This window comes from Anabrus simplex, chromosome 2, assembly GCF_040414725.1.
Source record: "Anabrus simplex isolate iqAnaSimp1 chromosome 2, ASM4041472v1, whole genome shotgun sequence".
Lineage (NCBI taxonomy): Eukaryota > Metazoa > Arthropoda > Insecta > Orthoptera > Tettigoniidae > Anabrus > Anabrus simplex.
This window is the reverse complement of record NC_090266.1, coordinates 858,536,978-858,561,929: the sequence shown is the minus strand read 5'-3', so window position 1 is coordinate 858,561,929 and position 24,952 is coordinate 858,536,978. Positions and strand designations below refer to the sequence as shown.

Here is a 24,952-nt window from a genome sequence, read left to right as displayed (position 1 = left end):
AGTCATTTCAAATGGTCTGCCTAACACAAAATCTAACTCCTGAAACGCCACATCACAAATCCTGGAAGTGAATATCTTTTTTTTTCTCTATTTGTTTTAAGTCGCACCGACACATATGTCTTACGGCGACGATGGGATAGGAAAGGCCTAGGAATTGGAAGGAAGCGGCTGTGGCCTTAATTAAGGTACAGCTCCGGCATTTGCCTGGTGTGAAAATGGGAAACCACGGAAAACCATCTTCAGGACTGCCGACAGTGGGGCTCGAACCCACTATCTCCCGATTACTGGATACTGGCCGCACTTAAGCGACTGCAGCTATCGAGCTCGGTGATGTGAATATCAAAGAAAGTAGCACTGCCCACTTAGTATAACAACATCTGAGACAATAAGATAAAAGGTGAACTCAGACTACCATAACCATGATTATAATACTAAGTTACACTAAAATCTACAAAATATATTACAATATCTACACATTTGGCTACACGGAAGATGACCATAGCGTCCGAATACCATCGAATAATTTTATCATAGTTAAGTGTACCTTAAGGTTTCTAATATTCAGGCAGATGACCCGGATGAAAGTCCTGGAACAGTCGGGAAAGGTCTCGAATTCGGGCAAGATCTCGAAGATTGTTCCAGAACCACTGTGAGTTAACGCAAACATTACAGTTACAAATTACAGAGAACTTGGGATAGAACCTAATTAGACATAATTCATCGAAAACGTAGTCAAACTCAAATATACGCAGATTCATTATCCAAAATCACGCAAGTATTCACCATATTACAATACCTAATTATCATATGCCTCAACAATCATCATCTATAATCATGGCGTGACTGTTCTCGAAGAAATACATCAGTTATGCACTACAATTTAATCTCTCTCGAAGACACAAAATTATCACATTAATAATAGTGAAATCTATAATAATGACCCATATTACTCGACGATACATTTGTGATCCGTCCCGGGATGTCACAAATTCATTACAGTAGCATCACGGAACAAGTCCTACGTGTATATAATTCTCGAAGATCCAATCCATCTACTGGTTTTCGAGTCTCGATTTAACTATCTCTACTCTGCATTTACATACACGGGTTCTGATTCAAAGTAAAGAAATCATTTTTCAAGACATAATTTCAAAGATCACACACCATTATATTCCAACGGATAACATATGCAAGTATAATCCGCTTCAGTGCAATGACTGTACATCCAGAAAATCTAATCTATGTACTTGAATATTCTAACATCATTCTCCACCAATCATGGCTATAATAAATTTATAAGATAAAACCATGAGAATTATTACCAACTGATTCACCGAGCATGATTCGAAAATCACGTATACCATTCAGTATTATATTAAGCCTATCTAATGGAGACAAATACGTGAAGATCATCTATTGGTACTACAATATGGCAAAGTACTACAACTACACAACTGCAACAAACTGAAAGACCATTTACCAATTATAACTACATAACTATCCCACTACAGAAGAGATATTATTATACAATTGCGTTGACTTAGCATTACGATGTCTTCATGATGCTGGACGGCTGGTCGTCCTCAATAGTACAATTATATGTGCCTTCCTCTCAACCCATCGCTGTCAGCTACGGTCTCATAGTTTAGGCCTCCATCTCAGCACTCACACACATGGCGTTGGGTAACATCACCATGATGAAATTTGTAACTGTCCTCTTCTTGGATTTCAAGCTGAAACTGGTACAATAAAAATTAATAAATTTGTCACACCACCAGTTCCTGGAAATATTGTCCAGAAATATATATACTGTAGGAAACTCAACTTATCTTGTTGTCTGTTGTATTATGTGTGTTGACAAACAGAATAGTCCAAATGATATATATTTGCAGGGCATACAGCTACGTTAAATCAAAAGTTCGACTTCTTCAGATATTTATTACATGTAATTTCTTCAGATCATGCGTAAGGTATAACCGTCTGCTATCAAACCAAGTCCTTCGCCTGAATGGCGTGTCGAAGAATACTGACGTACGGCGACTCACTGACCCAGTAACCTACTTTCACATCAGCTGGCGAGCTGGAGTCCCTCAAGCCTTGCGCACGCGTGCTCAACCGGAAGCCTTGTCAAATTCACAACTGTAATAATTTCCCATATTTGTTTTACTCGCAAGATGATGTTCAGAAATGTTCTCATTATTATTATTATTATTCTAATTACTATTATTGGAATACACATTGCCTTTCCAGCACGCTGTTTATTAGTAGTTTGCTAAGTTGTATACAGCCGATGACAGTCTACAGGTTTATCGTGCGCTCGCGAGGCGCGTTTCTCTTTTTCTTTCTTTCTTTCTTTCTTTCTTTCTTTCTTTCTTTCTGTCACTAACGGGTTCCTTCCTAACCGCCGACACCAGTGTGAAGTCATATGGCTCAAATCAACTAATTAGAATAGTACAAAGTCTACAGGTGAATGCAAAGAGCACTCACTCCAAGATATACAACTCGGTTCATATATTCGAGCCATCCGGCCTATCGAAACTGTCACAGTACCTGCGGGAAGACACAACTCGTATAGGAACAGACTAATAAGAACTTAGCCAATTTTACCTACAATAACAGCAACATCTACTAAATTACCAATATTTTCAAGAGGCACAATTTCAGTATAGATTTCCGTACAAACAACACTAACCAAGAATTACTTTGTAACCACCACAGCATAACAAAAAATAACAGATACCTAAATTCTGGAATATATAGACTAAATGTGCAGATTGCAAAACATCTTATATTCAACAAACAAGGTGAAACTTTTCAATATGATACCAGGAACATCAAAGCAGAGAGACACAATAGTTATTTGGAAATGAGTTCACACATGAGAGACAAATTCATAAATTTACCACAATAGAGAAAGATTAAACAATCCTCCATACATTAAATAAAGGTAAAGTATGAATATCCTTGAAGTCATTAAATTGAAATAGATCAAAAACAGAACCCTAACTTCAATACTAATGAAATTACTGAAAGCGTAAACATAGTCCTACTAAAGATTTCAAATTGAGATTCAGAAAGAAAAGTTACTAAAAAGAAACCAGAAAATTATGCCTGCTCTCGACCCTCCACTAGTTTCGTACACCTCAACGCTACCCCTGCTTTCCCTTCCGTTTCCCCTCTTGTCCCTCTCACTGATCAGGCCTCTTGACACGTACACTTGGCTGACAGACAGCACACACAAATTAAGTCCAATGGGAACAGCAGGGAGGTGAGTATTTTGACATTTATTCTTCATTTTTAACACTAAAACAAGGTTTTCTTCACTTCTACAACCATTCTTTTCTTCTCTTTCCATTTCAGACTCCTAACTACATATTTGTTATTGAAAAATAACGCTGTGTTACCACCAAACTTTTAACTACAGTTTAAAGGAGTTCCTTCCCATCCAAATAGAAACTAGAAATCTACAAGAACTTAAGTAAACAGCACTAATATCACATATACACTTTCAACCAGCTATAAATATTCATCAAATTACAACACAATGTTAATGACAATAATAACTAGCTCTTAGAGGAGAAAGAAAAGAAGACAATACTCAGCAAAACTTTTTCATAACTGCGTGTTATTCTTCATAGATTGGAATATTACTATGCTTTCGTGTCACGAACCATTTTACCTGTGTTGAGCATATTTTAAACAATTTTCAATCACCTAATATTTTATTGCCAGTGTCAGTTTTTGTATTGCGTGCTTTTTTTAAAGCTGAAGATGTCCCACATGTACTGATTAGACATTAAGCTAAGTCCAAAATTAGACAATAAACTAAATTTATGTAATCACAGCTTAGCCATTAAAAAGTAATGAAAGGTGGAAATCATCTCTTAAAACCAAAGTTGAGTTTAACATGCAATAGAGGAAAGCACAATTGATCCACCTTTTTTCAGTACAAAGTATGTTGTTAATACAATCACAACATTTTTATTTAGAACCGGTTTCGATGTCTTTGGACACCATCATCAGCCAAAATAGGTCATATGAACGAGGATATACAAGTATTATAATACATATTATGGACCCTTAATAATAAAAAACATAAATTGGATGAAATAAAAAGTGACGGGGCTTAAAAGTCATTCTTACACTATTTACAAGCTATGAACTTGTTGGTCAAATTATAAAATGAAAGTGAAAATATCAACAAAAATTTAAAAATCTTGATCTCTTAGTAATGGTTAAAAAGTCTTGAGTGTAGCACTGGGCGAAAATTGAACATTGATGATAAGATAAAATACTGTATGTAAGTTTGATAGTGGCTTGTAATATCAGTTCATAAGATGAAACCATAAGATACGAGGTACTTAAACAAGTGGTTCTTGCACAGGCACCGACAGAAGAGTAGTTATATAGCCAGAAATTTCTCAATCCAGTGCGGAGAAAATTAAGAGTTAAAATGAGATAATGGAAAAAGAGCAAGAAATAAAAACTTAGTAAGGGACTCACCCTGAGCGGCTTCTTGTATGTACAAAGAGTGGCGAGGAGCTATGTGGTAGAGCTGACTGGAGGCGTAGAGCATTACTAAGGGAGGGAGAGGGGTGGGTCAGGAGGGAGGAAAAGAGGGGTAATGGAAAGGGCAGAGCCAGGCGGGCATGGTGATGAAGGATAACGCGATAACATGTTGCTTATAATCTGAAAGAACAAACTATTTTTGGAAGGTTTAGCACTGTTGAGAATTGAAATAAGAACATCGAATAAAATTCTGGGCTTTTCGGAAATGTCGTTCAGGTTCAGATTCAGGTTGAAATATTGATCTGGATGTATATAGCAGGTTTCTCTGATATCTAATAAGGAGGCTTTGCTCAACGTATCCAATATTGTAAAGTCCTAATCTATTCCGTTGAATTTGTGTTTATAATCCTGAATGTGCTGACCAACTGCAGAAAACCTATTGTATTTGATTGCATTAAGACGTTCTGCATATCTAATCTTAAAGTTCCTGCCATTTTGTCCTATATATGAACTGTTACAGTCGTTGCACCAGAACCTGTAAACACCTGACTCAGTGAAAGGGTTGGATTTGTTGACTATGTTGGAATTGTGAAGAATATACATATTTCTGTTCCTAGTATAGAAAGCGATATTAACGTTATGTTTCTTGAATAACTTGGCGACACTGTAGATGTTTTGATTAAATGTAAAGGTTGAAAATAACTTAGGTCTGGAATTATCTTTTATTAAATTAGATTTTGAACGATGTCTGAATTTGTTGAAAATGCGTTCTATGAAGATTTTATTATAACCATTAAACCTAGCAATCGCACGTATTGTAGGAATGACTTAAGCACCGTCACTTTTTATTTCATCCAATTTATGTTATTTATTATTAGGGTCCATAATATGTATTCTATCTGGCCTCTGTGGCTCAGACGGCAGCGCGTCGGCCTCTCACCACTGGATACTGTGGTTGAAATCCCGGTCACTCCATGTGAGATTTGTGCTGGACAAAGCAGAGGTGGGACAGGTTTTTCTCCGGGTACTCCGGTTTTCCTTGTCATCTTTCATTCCAGCAACACTCTCCATTATCATTTCATTGCATCTATCAGTCATTAATAATCACCTTGGGAGTGGCGACCCCATGGTAATACTAGCCTATATATGTTTCATTCATTCCATTCCTGACCTGGTCTAAGACTGGGAAACAGGTTGTAGGTTTTCATTTTCAATATGTATTCTAATACTGTATATCTTTGTACATATGACCTGTTTTGGCTGATGATGGTGTCCAAAGACATCGAAACCGGTTCTAAATAAAAATGTTGGGATTGTATTAACAACATACTTTGTATTGAAAAAAGGTGGATCAAATACGCTTTCCTCTATTGTATGTTTATCTCCTTTCAATATGGACAAAAGATGAAATTTTTAATTTTAAAAGTTGAGTTTAATGGCAATACAGAACCCCAGAATGAAATTTATATATTGTAATGCATAAATGCACTCACTTGATCAGAAGTCAGGAAATGTTTTCCAACTGTTGCTACAGTAATACAAAGTGAATGACAACTCCAGGGCTGTAAATACAGTACATGAAAACAAAACAGATCTCAGCAGTATTTTTGACAATAATGTTGATGATCCAAATAACTGGGACACAGTAGTGTTCATGGCTGCTAAAGGGTACGCATCATCACTGAATGTTTTTAGGAGTGAAGTTGATGGTGATTAAGTTTGTAGAATAAAATATGCAATAGATCTTCACCATTCAGCAACTGGAAATAAATACTTTTTTTGTCTTCAGGTACAATATGGAGTTGTGTGACATGCAGATTCTCGTGGGTCGAGTGCGTGACAATTGGAAATTTGCCCATCTCAAAGGCACCTCAACATTACATGTCCTTGACCGCTTCAACATTTCACTTCTTGTGGAAAGGCGTGTTGTTTTTATGAATGACCCACTCTTTCCTAGTCTACGGCTCACAGGAAACCTGCCGAAGCTTGTGGTACATATCAATGAACAGAAGGTTGATGCCTTGCGGACTATGACAACCATAATTAAAGGCACGGGACTTCCTTCTCCTTTCAGGTAGTCGCCTCATTCTGCATTGGGCTTGTTAACATTTTCACATTTTTTGAAGCACTTAGGTCAGTGCATTCCATCCTTTCTCACAAATTAACACCTCAGTTTTATTATAAGTATTACTAATACCTAACAATTATAAAGGATATTATGGAGAGGAAACAGAAGTACTGAATCATACTGTGAAAAAGAATGTAATTATGCTCAGGTTTGTTATACGTACATTAATGACAAATGACAAAATGTCCCACCATCTGGGGTTATTTTGCACAAATGAGCTACAGTGCTACATTCCAGTTTAGTGTTAGTCATTCTAAATGACTTTGCATTGCATGCCCAAGATGTTTTAAACGTAAGATATATTCCTGTGTCGAGTTCTGTATGTTAACCTTGTATTATTGAAGAAAATGACACACACTAACTTATGGTGGTGGGTTAATTATAACCATTTATTGCTGTTGTAACTTCTTACTGTGTATGGCTACCAAGAGGATCTAGCTACTGGTAATTATTAGCTTATAATTCCTTTTGTTATGAAAATAACTAAGACTGTTCAGCATCTTTGACTTATGTTGCTTCTTTCTTTATCTAGTTTTTGATAAATTTGTGATTTTTTTTTTGGGGGGCAGTGCCTCGTGTGTACAAAATAATACTATGTAGCAATATATACTGGAACTATGGAGAAAAGAACACTAATAATGCAGTAAAAGCCATTAAAGCAGGTACCGGTAATATGCTTTATCAGAAAGTTGCAGGGTGTTTCAGGTGCTGCAATAGACCTTTCTGAATGAGGTAAATTGTACACATCCCAAAGCAACTGTAGTCGGGCTGAGTGGCTCAGACGGTTAAGGTGCTGGCCTTCTAACCCCAACTTGGCAGGTTCGATCCTGGCTCAGTCCGGTGGTATTTGAAGGTGCTCAAATACGACAGCCTCGTGTCGGTAGATTTACTGGCACGTAAAAGAACTCCTGCTGGACTAAATTCCGGCACCTCGGCGTCTCCGAAGATCGTAAAGTAGTTAGTGGGACGTAAAGCAACTATTATTATTATTATTATTATTATTATTATTATTATTATTATTATTATTATTATTATTATTATTATTATTAAAGCAACTGTAACACTGTCTGTCCTGGATACTGAAGAAGAGGAAATGCTGGTGCATGGTATGCTTAGAGCAGTACGTTGGGGATTACGTCCCATTTCACCAGATGGAACAGTGACCTAGGCCCCTTAAAACAAAAATCATCAACATTGTCATTGTCATCATCATCATCATCATCATCATCATCATCATCATCACACTTCAACAGATATACATTATAGAAAGATACATAGGTTGATTAGGAGTAGGACAGATGTGATATACACAGAATCATCCACGAGTTACAGGCAATATCGTTACCTTGATGAAGCATGCTAACATTCTCTCTGTTGGTCTGTGTAAGATCATAAAAAATAGCTTATGCAGTAGTCACCATCAAATCTGTTTGAAAACGTTTTGAGAATATATTTACAGCTCTCATTAGCCACTATCCTACCTGAAAATGTCATAACTTATGATAAAAAATACCTGTGTGTTGATTGAGGAAAGAAGCATATGATTGTCAAGAGGGGCATCAAACATGCTGAGAGAATAATTAATTCCTCCAAGGCAAACATTTTAATTATAATGTTTGTTGGTGGGGATTGAAAACTGCTTCCTCTATACATATTACACATAGTGTACAAGATACAAGAGAAACAGAAGTGGTAAGGTTTGATCTGCCTATTTTTGTCACTCTTGTATTTGAAACAGCTGATCAGAAGCAAACTGATGATTGGTAACAGTTTATCTTGCTGTGTCTCATTGTGATTCAACAATATTAAAAAAAACACATTTCATTTGTTCATCTTCCACCAAACAGTACACACATTCTTCAGCCATTAGATGTATAATTTTTTGGGCCTGTTAAATGGCTTGGAAGAGTGTGTTAACAGACTGGAAAATTAACACCCTTGGTCCTATCTCTAGATATGCTTTTCCTGTTCTTCTAAAATGAGCACTGGAGAAGATACAAATATGAAAAGCTGAAAATATAAGAAATTGTTTTCGAAGCATGAGACTAATTCCCTTCGAACCACTGTGAGCGTAACTTACTAAATACAAGAAAACAGCAAGTCCTTAAGAGGTTTCCGGAAAGTTCTCATCGAAAGGAATTTAAAATCAAGACTACGACGATTCAACGTCACAAACTAAATATACTCCGGGAAAATCTATCATAAGTGGACACTTTGCTGACAATGAAGCTAGTGTGGAAAATGAGTGGGCAAGCTCCAAATGAATCATCACAACATATTCCCAGTTATGCAGCAGATGATCCCATGCTAGAACTAGAAACTGTTCTTTTAGTGAGCTACAGTTACGAGTGCAAGTGTAGGATGCATGCCAAAAAGTATATTGCTGTGGCAGTTGATACAGGTGTATGGGACATTGTTGTTAAGTTATGACCTCATAATAGAAGCAAGATGTTCATGTTTCCAGATGTCGAAGATGAAGACGACATAATGCAGGATCAGATCGGCTAAATGCTTCCAAAATCAATCAAGGAGGAGTATTTATTTTTGAACAGGAGGATGATGTTGGTGGTGGTTGTTGTTTTAAAGGGCCTCACATCTAGGCCATCAGCTCATAGGATGTTTTGAGAGAGAGTGTTTTTGTGTGTGTGTGTGTGGAGGGGATACATTATATTGCTTGGATTCTATGTATATTTAAGTGTAAATAAATTATGTGTTAAATATAAGATATACTGTATATTTTTCAGCAGATAATAATTCTCTACCTCGTACTTGAAGTGAAAATGGACATGAATTAAAAATGCTGACTAACTGTTGGTGTCCCTGCGTTCATTAATGTCTCTTACGTTAGCTAGACATACGAATCAAAATAATTTTAAATAATTTTTTAAATACCAAATAAAAGCAAAAAAGTTGTTATAAGTGTCTGAAATCACCCCATATGACTGTATTGATAATGTGAAAAAGGAAACAGTTTAATCATACTCGTGTTATAGCTATACGTATCATAATTAGAAAGGACAGAATGTAATGGGATGATTGAGCTTACATCATTGAAACTGATTCTTTGATATAGAGTTGAGTTTTGCTCTATTTTAGTTTATGTCAACTTCTACGTGCAGTCTGTTCTTTGTTTTTTGTTGAAGACTGTCTTTACACAAGAGTGATGATATTCAATGGGACATAAGGAAATTCATGGTCTTATCAACAAGCTTGGGATAGTTATAAATTCAAACCTTCTATTTGGAGGTGTTGCCTGTAATGTCCGTTTTTCTCCCTGATTTACTGTTTCATTGTGAAGTATCCAAAACTTTCAGTACCTATCAAAAGATAGTGGAGAATATTGTACAGGCTCGGTTACCGTGTCAGAATGTGAGGGTAAAGTTGATCCTTGATACATATTATATATGAGAATGGTAGTCAAAGGTCCTTGTCTAGCTCTTTGGCAGAATGGCCAGCATACTGGCCTTTGGTCAAAGGGCACTGGGTTTGATTCCTGGCTGGGTCGAGGATTTTAACTGTGTATAGATAATTTCTTTGGTTTGGGGACTGGGTGTCATTTTTTTTCTTTTTACAGATTGCTTTATGTTGCACCAACACAGATAGGTCTTACGGCGACGATGGGATAGGAAAGGGCTAGGAGTGGGAAGGAAGTGGCCATGGCCTTAAATAAGGTAGAGCCCCTACATTTGTCTGGTGTGAAAATGGGATACCATGGAAAACCATCTTTAGGGGTGCCAAGAGTGGGATTCAAACCCACAGTCTCCCAATTGCAAGCTAACAGCTGCGCACCCCTAACCGCACGGTCAACTTGCTCAGTACGGGGTGTTAATGTTTGTCCCATCTTCATTCCCATACAACACGTCACACTACAAACCACCACAGAAGCACACAGTAGTGAATAGAATACATCCCTCTACATAAGGTTAGCTTCAGGAAAGGCATCCAGCTTTAAAACTGTGCTGATTCCACACAAAGGCCAACTCCAGTGGGAAAAGGCCAGGGAGAAAAATGAAATTGAAGGTCCTGGGCCAAAATTACTCATGTTAGTACATTCATCAGCTGTTCTCTGAGTCAGTGAGTCGCTCATGCACTGAGAAGACTCACTGGTTGAATTTCCATCTTCTGACTGTTCAACCAAAAGATTACTTTCATCTATATTTGTGGAGTCCAAAATTGAGATAATCTCTTACTCATTGACTCGCCTTTTACTTGCAAAACCGAGCTCGATAGCTGCAGTCACTTAAGTGCCGCCAGTATCCAGTATTCGGGAGATAGTAGGTTCGAACCCCACTGTCGACAGCCCTGAAAATGGTTTTCCGTGGTTTCCCATTTTCACACCAGGCAAATGCTGGGGCTGTACCTTAATTAAGGCCACAGCCGCTTCTTTCCCACTCCTAGCCCTTTCCTGTCCCATCATCGCCGTAAGACTATCTGTGTCGGTGCAACGTAAAACAACTACCAAAAAAAAATGTACTTGCAAAATCGCAAAATAATGCTATGAATTGCAAAAAGTCTGTCCCAAGACTTGACATGCACATAACTAAAGATTATCAATTATTGTTTCTCACTGCTTCTATGTGAGGATTCCCCATTCAGCCAGACCAAAAGTGTAATTTACTGCCATCTGTTGAGCTGTTGGAGTACTACATATGCTGGTAATGCTGCATCTTTGACTGTTTAATATATTCAATTCTGCTTGCGTGCAACTTGTCACAGTGTTTAATACATTATTAAATTCTGCCTCCTGAGGGTTAAACAGTTTTAAGATGTTCACATAACAAACACAGATTCTTGTCTTTGATCTTTGTTCTTATACAGAGTCATCCAATCAATGCAGAACTGCAACTGAGGTGAGGCCTTGGCCGGCAAGCTATCACTTCCTGCCGGCCGGGCAATACGTGAGTAAACTAGAGTGACTGCCTGATAAATTCTAAATGCACTTTAAAAATAACTCGCTCATGTCACTAAAGGAGATGCTGGAACTGCTTTGCCTTCATTTTTGGCATCATGTTATGAAAGTACCCATTACTCTTCTTAGTTCACTTTCAGGGATTGAGTTGATCTCTTGGTGAATGTTATCGTTAAGTTCATCTAAAGTGTCTGGATTTGTTTTATACACTTTATCTTTTAATGATCCCTAGAGATATAATCACATCAGGGGATTCTGGGGGGCCATATGTTTTTGCTGATAACTCTATCGCTAAACCCTTGTAGAATTTCCTGCAATGAAAGAAACATAGGCTGTCGCCGAGTCATGCTGCAAAAAACATGAAGGTACATTCTCTCTCAGTTAATTCAGCAAGTAAGGGTTGCAAAATATTGTTCGCATATATAACTTTGTTCATGTTTTCTCAACATAAAAAGGAGAAAACGGGCCTATTACTCTCTCTCTGCTCTCACTGGAAACTGTTCTCCACACCCCTTATTTCTAATCATGAAGCTGGGCTGAAAGGCTCAGGCGTTTGAGGTGCTGGCCTTCGGATTCCAACTTGGCAGGTTTGATTCTGGCACAGTCTGGTGGTATTTGAACGTACTCAAATAGGTCAGCCTCCTGCAGGAAAAAATTCCGACACCTCGGCATCTCTGAAAACTGTAAAAATTTAGTTAGTGGGACTTAGAGCAAGTAACATTATTATTATTATTATTATTATTATTATTATTATTATTATTATTATTATTATTATTATTATTATTTATAGTCATGAAGAGGTTCCTCAGGGAGCAGATTAGGTTTTTCGGCACTCCAATATCGACTGTTTTGAGAATTCATGTCCACTTAAGTGAAACAAAGCTTTGTCTAGCACTTTTCTCCGTCCAGCTCTTTATTCAAAATCCATTCACTAAATCTAATCCTTAACACAGGATCACCTTGTTTAAGTTCTTGCACCACAGTATATATGGTAGGTTATTTTTCCTTCGTGACGCTTTGTACAGAACCGTAAGAAATTCCCATTTGCTGAGTAAGATGGTTAAGAGATTTCTAAGGAGAATTTTTCAGGCGTTGTCCAGTGTCCTCAAGATTTTCGTCTTTTAGCACTGTGCATTGCCTTCTTTGCTTGCTATCATTAATATTTCCTGTTTCATGAAATTTATTAGGTAATCTATGAACCGTCCCATAACTTGGAACTCAAGCACCTGGGAATTTCTCTTGACATAATCTCTTAACAGCATGAGTGGATTTTGTACAGATATCATCATCATCATCATCATCATCATCATCATCATCATCATCATCATCATCATCATCATCATCATTTCCCTTTATCCAGTTGTAGCTGGGTAGGGGCAAATATGGTTCCTCTCCACTTTCTTCGGTCTTTCCACAACTCCTCCTCCAACACTGTGTCCCACTCCAGTTTTCTTTCTATAATACTGCGTTGGATTGTATCCTTCCATCTCAATCGTGGTCGTCCACGGCCTGTCCTTCCTTGCATTTCCATTACCTTTTTTGGCATTCTTTCGTCACTCATTCGCTTTATGTCCCGAAACCATCTTAGTCGGCTCTTTTCTATTCTATCATTCATTTTTTCCACCCCAATTTCTTTCTGGATCTTCTCATTCCTTATTTTGTCTCTTCTACTCTTCTGTATCATATTCCTCAAGAACTTCCTTTTGGCTGCTTGTATTCGACTCTCATCCTTCTTTGTCATTGTCCAAGTTTCTGCTCCGTAAGTTGTTATGGGTACGTAATACATCTTGTACATAATATCCTTTGCTTCCGTTGGCACATCGTTGTCCCATAACATGTTTCTTACACTATGATAGAAACAACTTCCAACTTGAATCCTTTTACTAATCTCAGCATCCAGGCGAGCAATCTTCGTTAATTCACTCCCCAGGTATTTGAACGTTTCCACTACTTCCAGGGGCTTGTCTGCAAGTCTAATCTGACCTTTCCCTTCTTTCTCCCCTCTAGTCATAACAAGAGTTTTACTCTTTTCTACACTTATTTTCAATCCACATTCTTCGATCTTCCCATTCACCACATCCAACTGTTCTTGAACCTTCCTGTCGTCTTCTCCCCAAATCACAATATCATCTGCAAATAATAACATGTTCATTTCTCTTTCTCCATGTGTTGCTTTTGCTATTCTCATACTTGCCAACTTTCCCGATTTAGGCAGGATACTCCCGATTTTGGACAGTTTTTCCCGCCTCCCAATTATTCTATTGTTTCTCCCGATTTTAGCTTATTTTTTGGTGAACTTCAAACATTTCTTTTAAATCCCGCCATTTCAGCCTTTTTACGCCAGTGGCCAGAAGTCCTTCACTCATTGGCCGCTTTCAAACGAAATATCGACGTTTATTAGTGCGAAAAATGTGTGTGAATGTGCGATGTTTATTGAAACCTGTATATCGCGACGCATATATCGATTGTCAATCTCTCATTCTTACGTGTTATGTTCGTGTTTGTTCACAGTTCACATCAGTCTAGTCGATTCTAGAGACTAGTCGGTAGACATGGATTCTTTTTTAGTAATTTAGTGACAGAATTTCAATTATAATGACTAGTAACTTTTCTAGAGATTTTAGGAGCCATTTGGAGACTATTCTGACTAATTTTAATTTATCTCAATATAAATAAAATAAGATTTTTGTCTGTACATTGCTCAGAATTTAAAAAGAACAATATTTCTGTACCGGTCGTGACCACAGTAACAAGGGGAAATGCACGTTTTAATTTTCCGTAATTTCTGTCAGTCTATGTACTGTATGTATGTATGTATGTATGTATGCATGTATGTACGCACATCATGAGAAAACGGTATATGAAGTCAGGGAATAAGTCGCTACAATCTAGGCCATAAATAATTTTATTCACGCTTAGTGAAATGGTAGAGTAGGGGAAGGCCTAAAGTTTAATTCTCAAATATTTGTTATTTTTGGCCCTATCGATAAATACTATACATAACTAAAGTTATATATCATTAAATTTCCTATCATGTACGTCTTATACATTTTTACCGTACTGGCTATGATAACAGAGATATTCGTGAATTTGTATTTTTAACCGAGCTCGTTAGCTGCAGTCGCTTAAGTGCGGCCAGTATCCAGTATTCGGGAGATACTGGGTTCGAACCTGACTGTCGGCAGTCCTGAAGATGGTTTTCCATGGTTTCCCATTTTCATGCCAGGCTGTACCTTAATTAAGGCCACGGCCGCTTCCTTCCCACTCCTAGACTTTTCCTGTCCCATCGTCACCAATGACCTATCTGTGTCAGTGTGACGAAAAGATTTTGGATTTTTGTTGCTAATTCCATATGAGCGCCGAGGTACGAGAAAATAGGTGAACAGAATTTAATGAAAATCGGTATGTAAAGTCGGCGAATAAGGAACTACAATCTGTGCTGTAAATAATTTTATTCACCCTGTTCGAAATGGTAGTTCAGGGGAAGGTGCCAAAAATTTAATTTTTAATCACCTATCTTATTGGTCATATCAAAAAGTACTACATAACAAAAGTTATAGAGAATACAGTATCCGATTATTTATATCTTATTCAGTTTTACTGTACCGACTATAATAATATTGGTGATGGTAATTAAATTGTGAAGAAGAGGAAAAAGTCATGAAGGAACGATCGCTTGAATAATAACACAAGAGAGAGTCATGAAAGAAAGAACGACTCACTTTACATTAGATCCTCTAATATCACAAAGTCGGAAGAAAACTAAATGTGAAGGCCTGCAATAAAGAAAGCTCATTAAATTGATTAACAATAACTAACATTACATTGACCATTGTTTTTTGTGATATACTTTGTGTATTCTGCTGTCATTTATCTCCAATAGATGGGATTACTGCTGTGTAGGTGCGTATCGAGTATAACAGCCTGCCTGAATATTGGCGGGAAGTAGCAGAGGAGTTATAGATCCCTCTTCTTTAGCATGCTATTCCTCTGGTTCCATGAATTTTCTGATACTACTGGAACGTAACACACTGGATCATCATAGTATTCCAGCTATTCGATCCCTACTCTGAGGTACTGATTGGAATGAGCAGCGTGCACACTTAAATGGAATAATTACACAGGAGTGTTTGCGGTTGTTTGCGGCCTGGTCATTCTAGCTCTGGAACTTTGAACTGTTAGATCGACACCATAGTACTTTTCGTTAAAAGTGAGAAAATGTGCTGTTTTTCATTTTATCGAAATATTTCATATGACAGCATTGCTTTTAATCGCGACATACTGATGTCATTGTAATGACCTATGTTGACTCTTGGCTTCAGTTGGGAAAACTATAAGGACAGTCTTTCTGAGAATTCCGTAGCAAAGCACTGGTACATAAGGTAGTTATTTGATACAAATAGCACTGCGCTGCGCATAATCACATGGGCGCTTGATGCAATATGTTCATCTATGCATTTGCTAAGTAATGGCATGACTGATTCACACATGTGGCGCATGAATTCATACTATTTTTGGAAGGCTTATCAGAGAACGATAATCTCATTCATAAACTTCCTGTGAGGGAATAGACATGTGTAATTTTTAGCCTTGTAGCCTTGTATGGTAACAGTCGGGCTTTGAGACAATAGGTGTTATTAAATATATCATAGTACTGTATTGCGCGAGACATGTAGAATAAGCAGTTCTGACCAGTTGTATCTCCTGATTTTTGATTTTGTAAAGTTGGCAGGTATGTATTCTCATGATGTCATCCATTACTATTGTAAACAGGATTGGTGATAGAACACTTCCCTGTCTCAGCCCACTAGTTATTTTGAACCAACTTGTCCTGCCGACTTGTGTTTGCACGCAACTACAACATTCCCTGTACAATGCCAAATTCATTTTTATTAATCCCTGTCCAATTCCTTTTTGCACCAGACTGTCCCAAAGTTTAGTCCTGTGGACACTGTTGTATGCCTTTTCAATGTCAATGAATGTCATCACCATATCATTCCCGCACTCCCATTGTTTTTCCATTAGTTGTCTCATAATGAAAATGGACTCTATTATTGACCTTCCACTTCCGAAACCAAACTGATTTTCCTGCATCTGATTCTCAACCCTCAACCTTATTCTACTCTCCAATATCCTCTCCATTATCTTAGTAACACGCAATATTAGAGTAATTCCCTTGTAGTTCTTCAAAACTTTCTTATCGCCTTTCTTGAAAATTGGGGTGATTATTCCTTTTTGCCGATCCTCAGGGACCTCCTTATTCTCCCAGACATTCCTGAGAACCCGATATGTCCACTGCAGGCTTACAGCTCCAGCTGCCTTTATAGTCTCCTCTGAATTGTCATCTATTCCAGCAGTTTTTCCATTCTTCATCTTTCTTACTGCCATTTCAATTTCATTCACTGTAATTTATTTATCCATTTCTTCATCAACTAATTGCCTTTCCTGATTGTCTATTGAATGACTGTCATTAGTTCTTATGTTCAGCAATTTCTGAAAATACTCCATCTATTTCTTATTTCTTCTGGCTATTTGTTAATATTATGTGACCTTCATCCTTCACAAATCTGTTGTTTACTTGATCTCTTTTTTTTTTTTTTTTTGTTTCTTACGATACCATACAGTAATTTCTTGCTGCCCTGCACATCATCCCTCAATTTCTGTCTGAATAAGGCCCAGCTTTTCCTCTTTTCTTCCTCCACTACTTTCTTGGTCAAATTCTTTGCCTCCACATATTTTCTTCTATTTTCTTCAGTCTTAGATGCTTTCCATGCCATTTTCTTTTCCTTCACTTTAATCTTTACCCTATCATTCCACAAGTGTGTCTCTTTGTGTTTCACATTTCCTGATGTTCTACCACATATCTTTTCGAATGGAAATTCTAAGTTCCTATGGGGGGAATTAGATATTTTTCCACCAATAGAGCATATCAAAAATCAGATCAAAATTAGACGTATGCCTTTTCAGGCTTTTGCTCTATTAACCAGCGTTTCGTCTTAGGTCTGACACTAGACTCATCAGAGTGGGATGTGTCAGACCCTACCCACTGACGCTGGGGTGTATGCAAGTGAACTTACCAGAAGCCTATTTAAGAGGCACAGTCTGATAACTGCACATCCAACCAGTGCTTCCTTAAATCTTTTCCATTCATCTTCAACATTCCCCACCTCCGTCCTGGGTACCAAGGGTATTATTTCCCTTTGAAATTCTTCTTGTATGCTTTTCTCATTCAACATCCCTACTTTAATTCTTTTCTCTCTTCTAAATGGAGGTTTTTCAATCTTTCCCACTTTCAATTTTCCTATCACATCTCTATGATCTCCAACAAAGGCTTCTTCAGGCATGGCTGGAACATTTAAAAGGTTCTTCCAGTGTTCTTTCTCTGATTATATAATCAATCATGGTCTTTGTTCGTCTGTACAGATTTACACATTATAAACACTCGATGTGAAATTGAATAATTAGGCCTATTATTATTATTATTATTATTATTATTTTCCATTTATTCTTATTTCACATTGTACACAGGTTTGCTCTCACTGAAACATGAAACAAACTGTGTTGCAAGACAAAGCCAGAACTGTGCAGCTGTTGGCTCAGTCACTCTCAGCTGCTGCTCTGGTTCCAAGATAATTGGATGACCCAGTAGATATCCATTAACCACCACTCCATACGTCTTACTTCTCTATTTATAAGCTTGTCTTTCTTCATTGTCAACTTTTTGCAAATTTCACAGAATTCTAGTAATGTTCCTTTGGTCTTACATTATGACATGACCATTTGTTTCTCAGTATCTTTCTCTCTAGTAGTTACTTTCTTATTCAGCATCTTTTCTTCATTCTCAATTAATTTAAAAGATATATATTTACCAGATATTGTAATAGGAACTGAACCATGGCTGAGAAGTGATATTATGGATGTGGAATTTTTCTCCTGTAGTTGGAGTTTTTATCGTAGAGACAGGATAGATTCAAAAGGAGGGGAAGTATTCTTTCTGGTGGAAGAATAATTTGTAAGCTGTGAAGAAGCTGAGGATGAGGAACATGAGATTCTGGGTGTATGTTTCGTCTTTAAAAATAACAGGCAACTTGTTATTTTTGGGGTGTAGAGACCTGGAAAGGATTTATGCTGACATAGAATTATTTGATGAGATAATCAGCTATGTGGGAAACGACACTGAAAGGAATGTGACATAAGCAGGTGATCTAAATGTACCAAATGTTAACTGGGACGGTAATGCGAATGACAGAAAGCATGACCAACAAGCCGGAAATAAGTTAATCTGGGAAGGACATGTGAATCATAAAGTGATAGAACCAGCTAGAGGGAAGAATATTTTAAATGTGGTGCTGATAAAACCAGATGAGCTGTATTGGGAAACTGAAAGTGATAGATAATATAAGTGATCACAAAGCTGTTTTTGTTGTAGTTACAAATAAATGTGATAAAAAGGAAGTTTGTACAAGTAGGAATATTAGGCAGTACCATATGGTTGATGAGGTGGGCATTAGGGAATAAAAAAGAAAAAGCCCTTATGATCTGTGGAAAATGGTAGATAAAAATTTAAAGAGCATATAGAATGGGTTTAAAGTGGTTGTAGAGGGGTGTAAAACTGGTATGTACCTTTTAAAAGTGGTAAGAAATGGCGAATATCCACTATATTGCAACAGAGAAATAAAGAGATTAAGGAGGAAGTGCAGGTTGTAAAAAATAGAGTGATAGAAATGGAGTAATAAATAAGTTACAGGATTGATTGGTTTCTGGTTTTTTTCTTCACGAACTTGATTTATTTTGTTCCATAATTTTTGGTTTCATTTTCTTTGCAATAGCTATTTAACATTCGTGCCTGTTTGGTCTGCCGATTCTTGTTATTTTCATTTAGAAAATCTTTGTACTCTTTCCTTTTCTACAGAATTCTATCCCTAACTTTATGATCCCTCATTTATGTACGTTTGTAGTGCCCGTATCAATTCATATTTTGAGAAATTGAAGGAACTTGCTGGGAAATTCAATTTAGTGAAGTAGTCGGCCTAGGTTAACACGACGGCAAACATAATTGGCAGTCGTATGAGTTGTTGTGAAAAATGAAAGGGGATGCACAGGTATTTTAAGGAAGAAAGGGGTTCCAGGAAGGACATTCCAGGGATCATTAACCCATTTGAGGTTGTCGTTCTAAAATTAGAACACTTTTACATTTGGCTACCATTTCATTGTTAATCAAAACTAGTGGGAAAATTTTGTGCACAGATGTTGTAGTGGTACTACTGATACATCCGTTGTAACCATATTGTCAGGAACATCATACATCAATCAAGCGGATTACGTGTATACCATCAGTTTTTCCAGGTCAATGGTGTCTAGAGAAAAGTAAGTAGAATGTAATCTAAATTTATTTGTAACATATTTTACAACTTTTAAGATGTCATTAGGCACAGTTTCTTTACTTTATAATGTTTCATTTAACATTGAATATTATCTGACCATTGCTGCATTACAAAATTTGATGTTCCATAATTGGAACAGTGTTCACAAATTACTTCATGAAGTCTTGGCTTTCAGTTTCAGGCTGACTGTTCATCATATTTTTAGCATGCTGATGTGATCAACACCGCTCCGGCAAACAGTCAACTTTCTGATGATGATAGAGGAGAAGAATACTAATCAAGCATAGATAGTCTTTCTAGAAACTGGTTAGTTGCTGATGGGGAAGCTTGTGTTACGGTAACGTGAAATCGAGTGGTTAGAAGGAACTTATCGGAAATGATGCAAGTGAAGTTCTGTTTGCAGAGCCAACACAAACTTCTGTAGCAATAGCTTAGTAATGTGCACCTAATTCTACGTCTGTTCACAGTTCCCAGCGCTAAAAAAAAAAGATTTTTCAAAGAGGAATTTGAGAGCCTCTGTGGCTCAGGCGGCAGCGCGTCGGCCTCTCACCACTGGGTTTCGTGGTTCAAATCCCGGTCACTCCATGTGAGATTTGTGCTGGACAATGCGGAGGCGGGACAGGTTTTTCTCCGGGTACTCCGGTTTTCCCTGTCATCTTTCATTCCAGCAACACTCTCCAATATAATTTCATTTCATCTGTCAGTCATTAATCATTGCCCAAGAGGAGTGTGACAGGCCTCGGCAGCCGACACAATTCCTATCCTCGCTGCAAGATGGGGGCTTCATTCATTCCGTCCCTGACCCGGTCAATGACTGGAAAACAGGTTGTAGGTTTTCATTCATTTTCAAAGAGGAATTTGGCTAATGTTGACTTGCCGGCACAGAAGAAAAAGGAGTGGGATCTAATTTAATTTACGGAAGACACAGGACGAAGCAGCATTTACATGGCAGGCCAGTAAGGTTTGGATTTAAGGCCTGGTGTCTTTGTTCCAGGCTTGGATACTCGGTACAAAGTGTACTATATCAAGGTGGAAGTATCGGGAACACCAATCCAAGTCTCACGAGTTGGAGGTTCGGTGGTCATGGATCTTGTGAAAGTGCTTCCAAATGATAAAAGCTCCAATATTAAAAGAAAAAAATTCTTCACTTCGATCCCTGTGGTTGAGAGGTTTAAGAGCATTGGGTACAATGGAACAGCCACATTTCATTCCAATGGGATTGAGAAAGCACCACTTCCAGTTGTAAAACTAACAGTGAAGAATCCACATCATAGGTATGACCAAGTAACTGATCTTAACTCTGGAGTAACAATCGTAAGATACAATGAAAATACGCTGGCCGTTTCTTTTTTCAAGTTCCGTTTGTTTCTAAAAGTAAATTGCGTAGTGGCAGCAAGTGGGTCTGCACGTTGTACGATTGTGCCGCTCCCTCGCTACAACTACCGCCAGTGCTGGCTCGAATCCCTCAGTCATTGCCGAGCTACGGGCGAGTAACGTTGGCCACTACGATCAATGCTCCTGCCAATAGTGAGTTGCGAAGTGTGATTTGTTTTCTTCAAGCTAAAGGATGCAGTACTGCTGAAATTCATCACAGGATGAGTGAGTGTACGGTGAACACTATATGAGTGACAGTGCTGTGAGAAAATGGTGTAGGAAATTTGTCGAAGGTCGAACAGACGTCCATGATGAAGGTGGTCATGGACGCAAGCCGGTCGCTACTGCAAGTTTAGTAGACTGTGTTAACCAGGTGATCTGGGAGACAAGGAGGTTTACGATTAGTGAACTTTCCACAAAATTTCCAGACATTTCACGGTCTTGTCTGTACAAAATTGTGACCACCGAGCTAGGATACCGAAAACTGTGTGCCTGTTGGGTCCCAAAAATGGACAATGGACAATGCACAACTGCATAGTGCCAATGTGACAAAATAACTTCTCCAAAAGTTCAAGTGGGAAGTCTTTGACCACCGACCTTGCAGTCCTTACCTAGCACCCAGTGAATATCACCTCTTTCGAGAAATGAAGGCGTGGTTAGTTGGACAACACTTCACTACCAACGAACAGCTTCAAGATTATTTAAGGTTCTACCTGAACTCACTGGCGGCAGACTTCTTTGCAGAGGGTATAGGCGAGCTGGTCTCTCGTTATGACAAATGCCTCAACCTTCATGATGACTATGTAGAAAAATAAGTAAGAATGTTCAAATCTTTTTGTAATAAAATCATCTTGTTATCTCAATACGTCTATTATTTATGGCCTATCGGAACTTCAAAAAAAACCAGCCTTCGTAAAGTTGTCACTGTTGCATCCACCCAAGCTGGTGTTTACCACTCATGGTAAAAGCAAAAAGATTGTGTCAGCCTTCTAAAAAATCTATTCTCATTGACCAGCCATTTTCATTCGCACTCTACAACCAGTTTATGGGTGGCGTGGACCATTTAGGTGAGAATGTTACTGACTACAGAGTCAACATTTGCAGGAAGAAATGGTACTGGCAGTTGTTGTTTTTCTCCCTCTGTGCAAGCATGAACGTGTGGCTGCTCTACAGGTGGGCAGACATTTACAAGAAGGAACCATTGGATTTACTTGGCTTCACAAGAAGGATCACCCAAACTTACTTGTTCAAGTACCGCCAATGCTTCATGCTTGGAAGGTCTGTTACAAACAAAGTTCGACCAGTTGATAACAAAGTGAGAAGAGAAGTCTGATTTGATGATGAAGGACATTTTATTACCAAGTCATGTATACAGTCCAGGTGCAGAAACTGCAAAATGAACCCGACAATGAAATGTGCGAAGTGTAACGTCTCTCTGCATGCTAAATGTTTTGTGAATTTCCATCAGAAGTAGGCTTACTGTAAAATATGCTAACCTACTTGCAGATTGTTTCTTAAGTTTTCATGAGAATCAGGTTTAGATTTGTTTGATATACTTATTGTATTGTAGCCTTTATTAGAGTTACTGTACACCTCCAGTGCAATAATTAACTAATCAGTGTTAGATTTTAGTATCTAGAACTAGTGCTTTTAATAAAAAATAACATACCCCTTTCAGGACCATTGTTCGATTTTTGGAACATCAGAGAATAAAAATCTATATACTCTTCTCAGCACTGTCGTTCCATTTTTTTGTCCCAAATGGGTTAATGACCAACGTGAGGATTTTGGGAAAGCAGAATTATTTTACCAGGCGAGTTGGCTGTGTGGTTAGGAGCGCGCGCCTGTGAGCTTGCATCTGGGAGATAGTGGGTTCGAACCCTACTGTCAGCAGCCCTGAAGATGGTTTTCCATGGTTTTCCATTTTCACACCAGGCAAATGCTGGGGCTGTACCTTAATTAAGGCCACGGCTGCTTCCTTACCATTTCTAGGCCTTTCCTGTCCCATCGTCGCCATAAGACCTATCTGTGTCGGTGCGACGTTTAGCAAATAGCAAAACAAAAAACTTTGGGCAGAGGAGACTTGGAGGTAAGAAGATGATGAGGTCGACTAAGCAGAATTACATTAGTAGAATAATAAGCTTGAGTGGAAATTTTAGAAGTAGGAAAGATGATCAAATGAAGATAAAGTTGGAATTCAAGATGACAAATTGGGGCAAATACTCGTTTATAGAAAGAGGAATTGGGAATTGGGTTAATTTACCTAGCAAGTTGTTTGATAAATTTCAAACCTCTTTGAAATTTTTGAAGAGAAGTATAGGTAAACAATTGATAGGGAATCTGCCACCTGAACGACAGCCCTAAATGCAGATTAGTGGTGATTGATTGATTGATTGATTGATTGATTGATTGATTGATTGATTGATTGATTGATTGATTGATTGATTGATTGATTATTCGTACTCTAGCAGTTTCCCATTTGTTCTATCATCCTTTTCACCTTGTTTATCCAATAATCATTGTGTGATGTTTCATCTGATGTTGGTATTATGCTAACTTCAGTATTTCCCTCCTGTTTTGCCTCCTTAAACATAATCAGTATTTTATGACCTTTTTAGCTATTCTTTAGAAGTCAGCTATAGTGAGTACAGCATATAATGAGAACCCCGTCATAACAGGCTTTTCCCCTGTCCCTTCAAAATTCATACATTAAACTGTGTATTATCTTTCGGTTACATCGAGAGCCCTATCACTGACGCATCCATTATTATGAGCAATTAAGCGTGCGCTATTTTTTCCGGTACCGATTTTTATGCATCCCAGCGATTATGTTGCATGCGATCTATAACCTTCGGTATCGTTTTCTCTCTGTGTCCACTAGCAAGCTCTCTCATCGACATTCTAAGGTGATTACATGTTGCAAATCTCATGTCATGGTCCGTATTGAAATGTACTTAAAGTCAAATAATAATACTAGATTATAAATTCCACCTGTTCAATACATAAGAGTTTTTTATTTAAATTTAAGAAATAGTTCTGAACATATTAGATACTAGCTGATGTACCCGTGCTTCGCTACGGAATTCTACATTGTATACAGAATTATAGGTTGGGTAGTGTACACGTTGTGAGCAAGATTGTATTAAATTGCATAGCACTTAACATTACCCTAGAAACACGACGGGGAAGTCACCAAACGTCTTTTCTCATGTGAGTACTGGATTAGGGAATTTTCATTGTAATGGTAGGCTTCCTTGTCTACCATCAGTCACAATCAGGTTGGGGAGTTTTCATTATAATGGCAGACACTCACTCTCCACCTGCCTTTTTATATTTTCAAAAAAACTGTCTTAGTAGTTTTTCCAACTGAAATGAACATAGGTCATTACAATGACGTCAGTAGGAATGGTGCGATTAAAAGCAATGCTTTCATATGAAATATTCAATCAAATGAAAAACCACATATTTTACTCACTTTTAAAAAACAGTACTATGCTGCCGATTTAACAGTCCAAAGTTCCACAGCTGGAATGACCAAGCCGCAGACAGCCGTGATCCGTGAACACACCGCCTTGTTTCGAATAGTGGAGACTCCCAGGGCAAAAACTATGCCCTTTTACTAATCTGTTTCCTAGGAGTACCCGATGA

The 24,952-nt window shown here is 37.9% G+C and overlaps 1 protein-coding gene across 1 annotated transcript in view; it reads left to right on the top strand.

Annotated features, from left to right (window-relative positions):
- Positions 1–24,952, top strand: part of Vps13D (vacuolar protein sorting 13D) — an 866,734-nt gene that overhangs the window by 183,210 nt on the left and 658,572 nt on the right. The window contains 3 exon segments of the mRNA XM_068226303.1: positions 6,299–6,583; positions 9,969–10,006; positions 19,016–19,027. Coding sequence (XP_068082404.1) covers positions 6,299–6,583; positions 9,969–10,006; positions 19,016–19,027 — 335 coding nt within the window.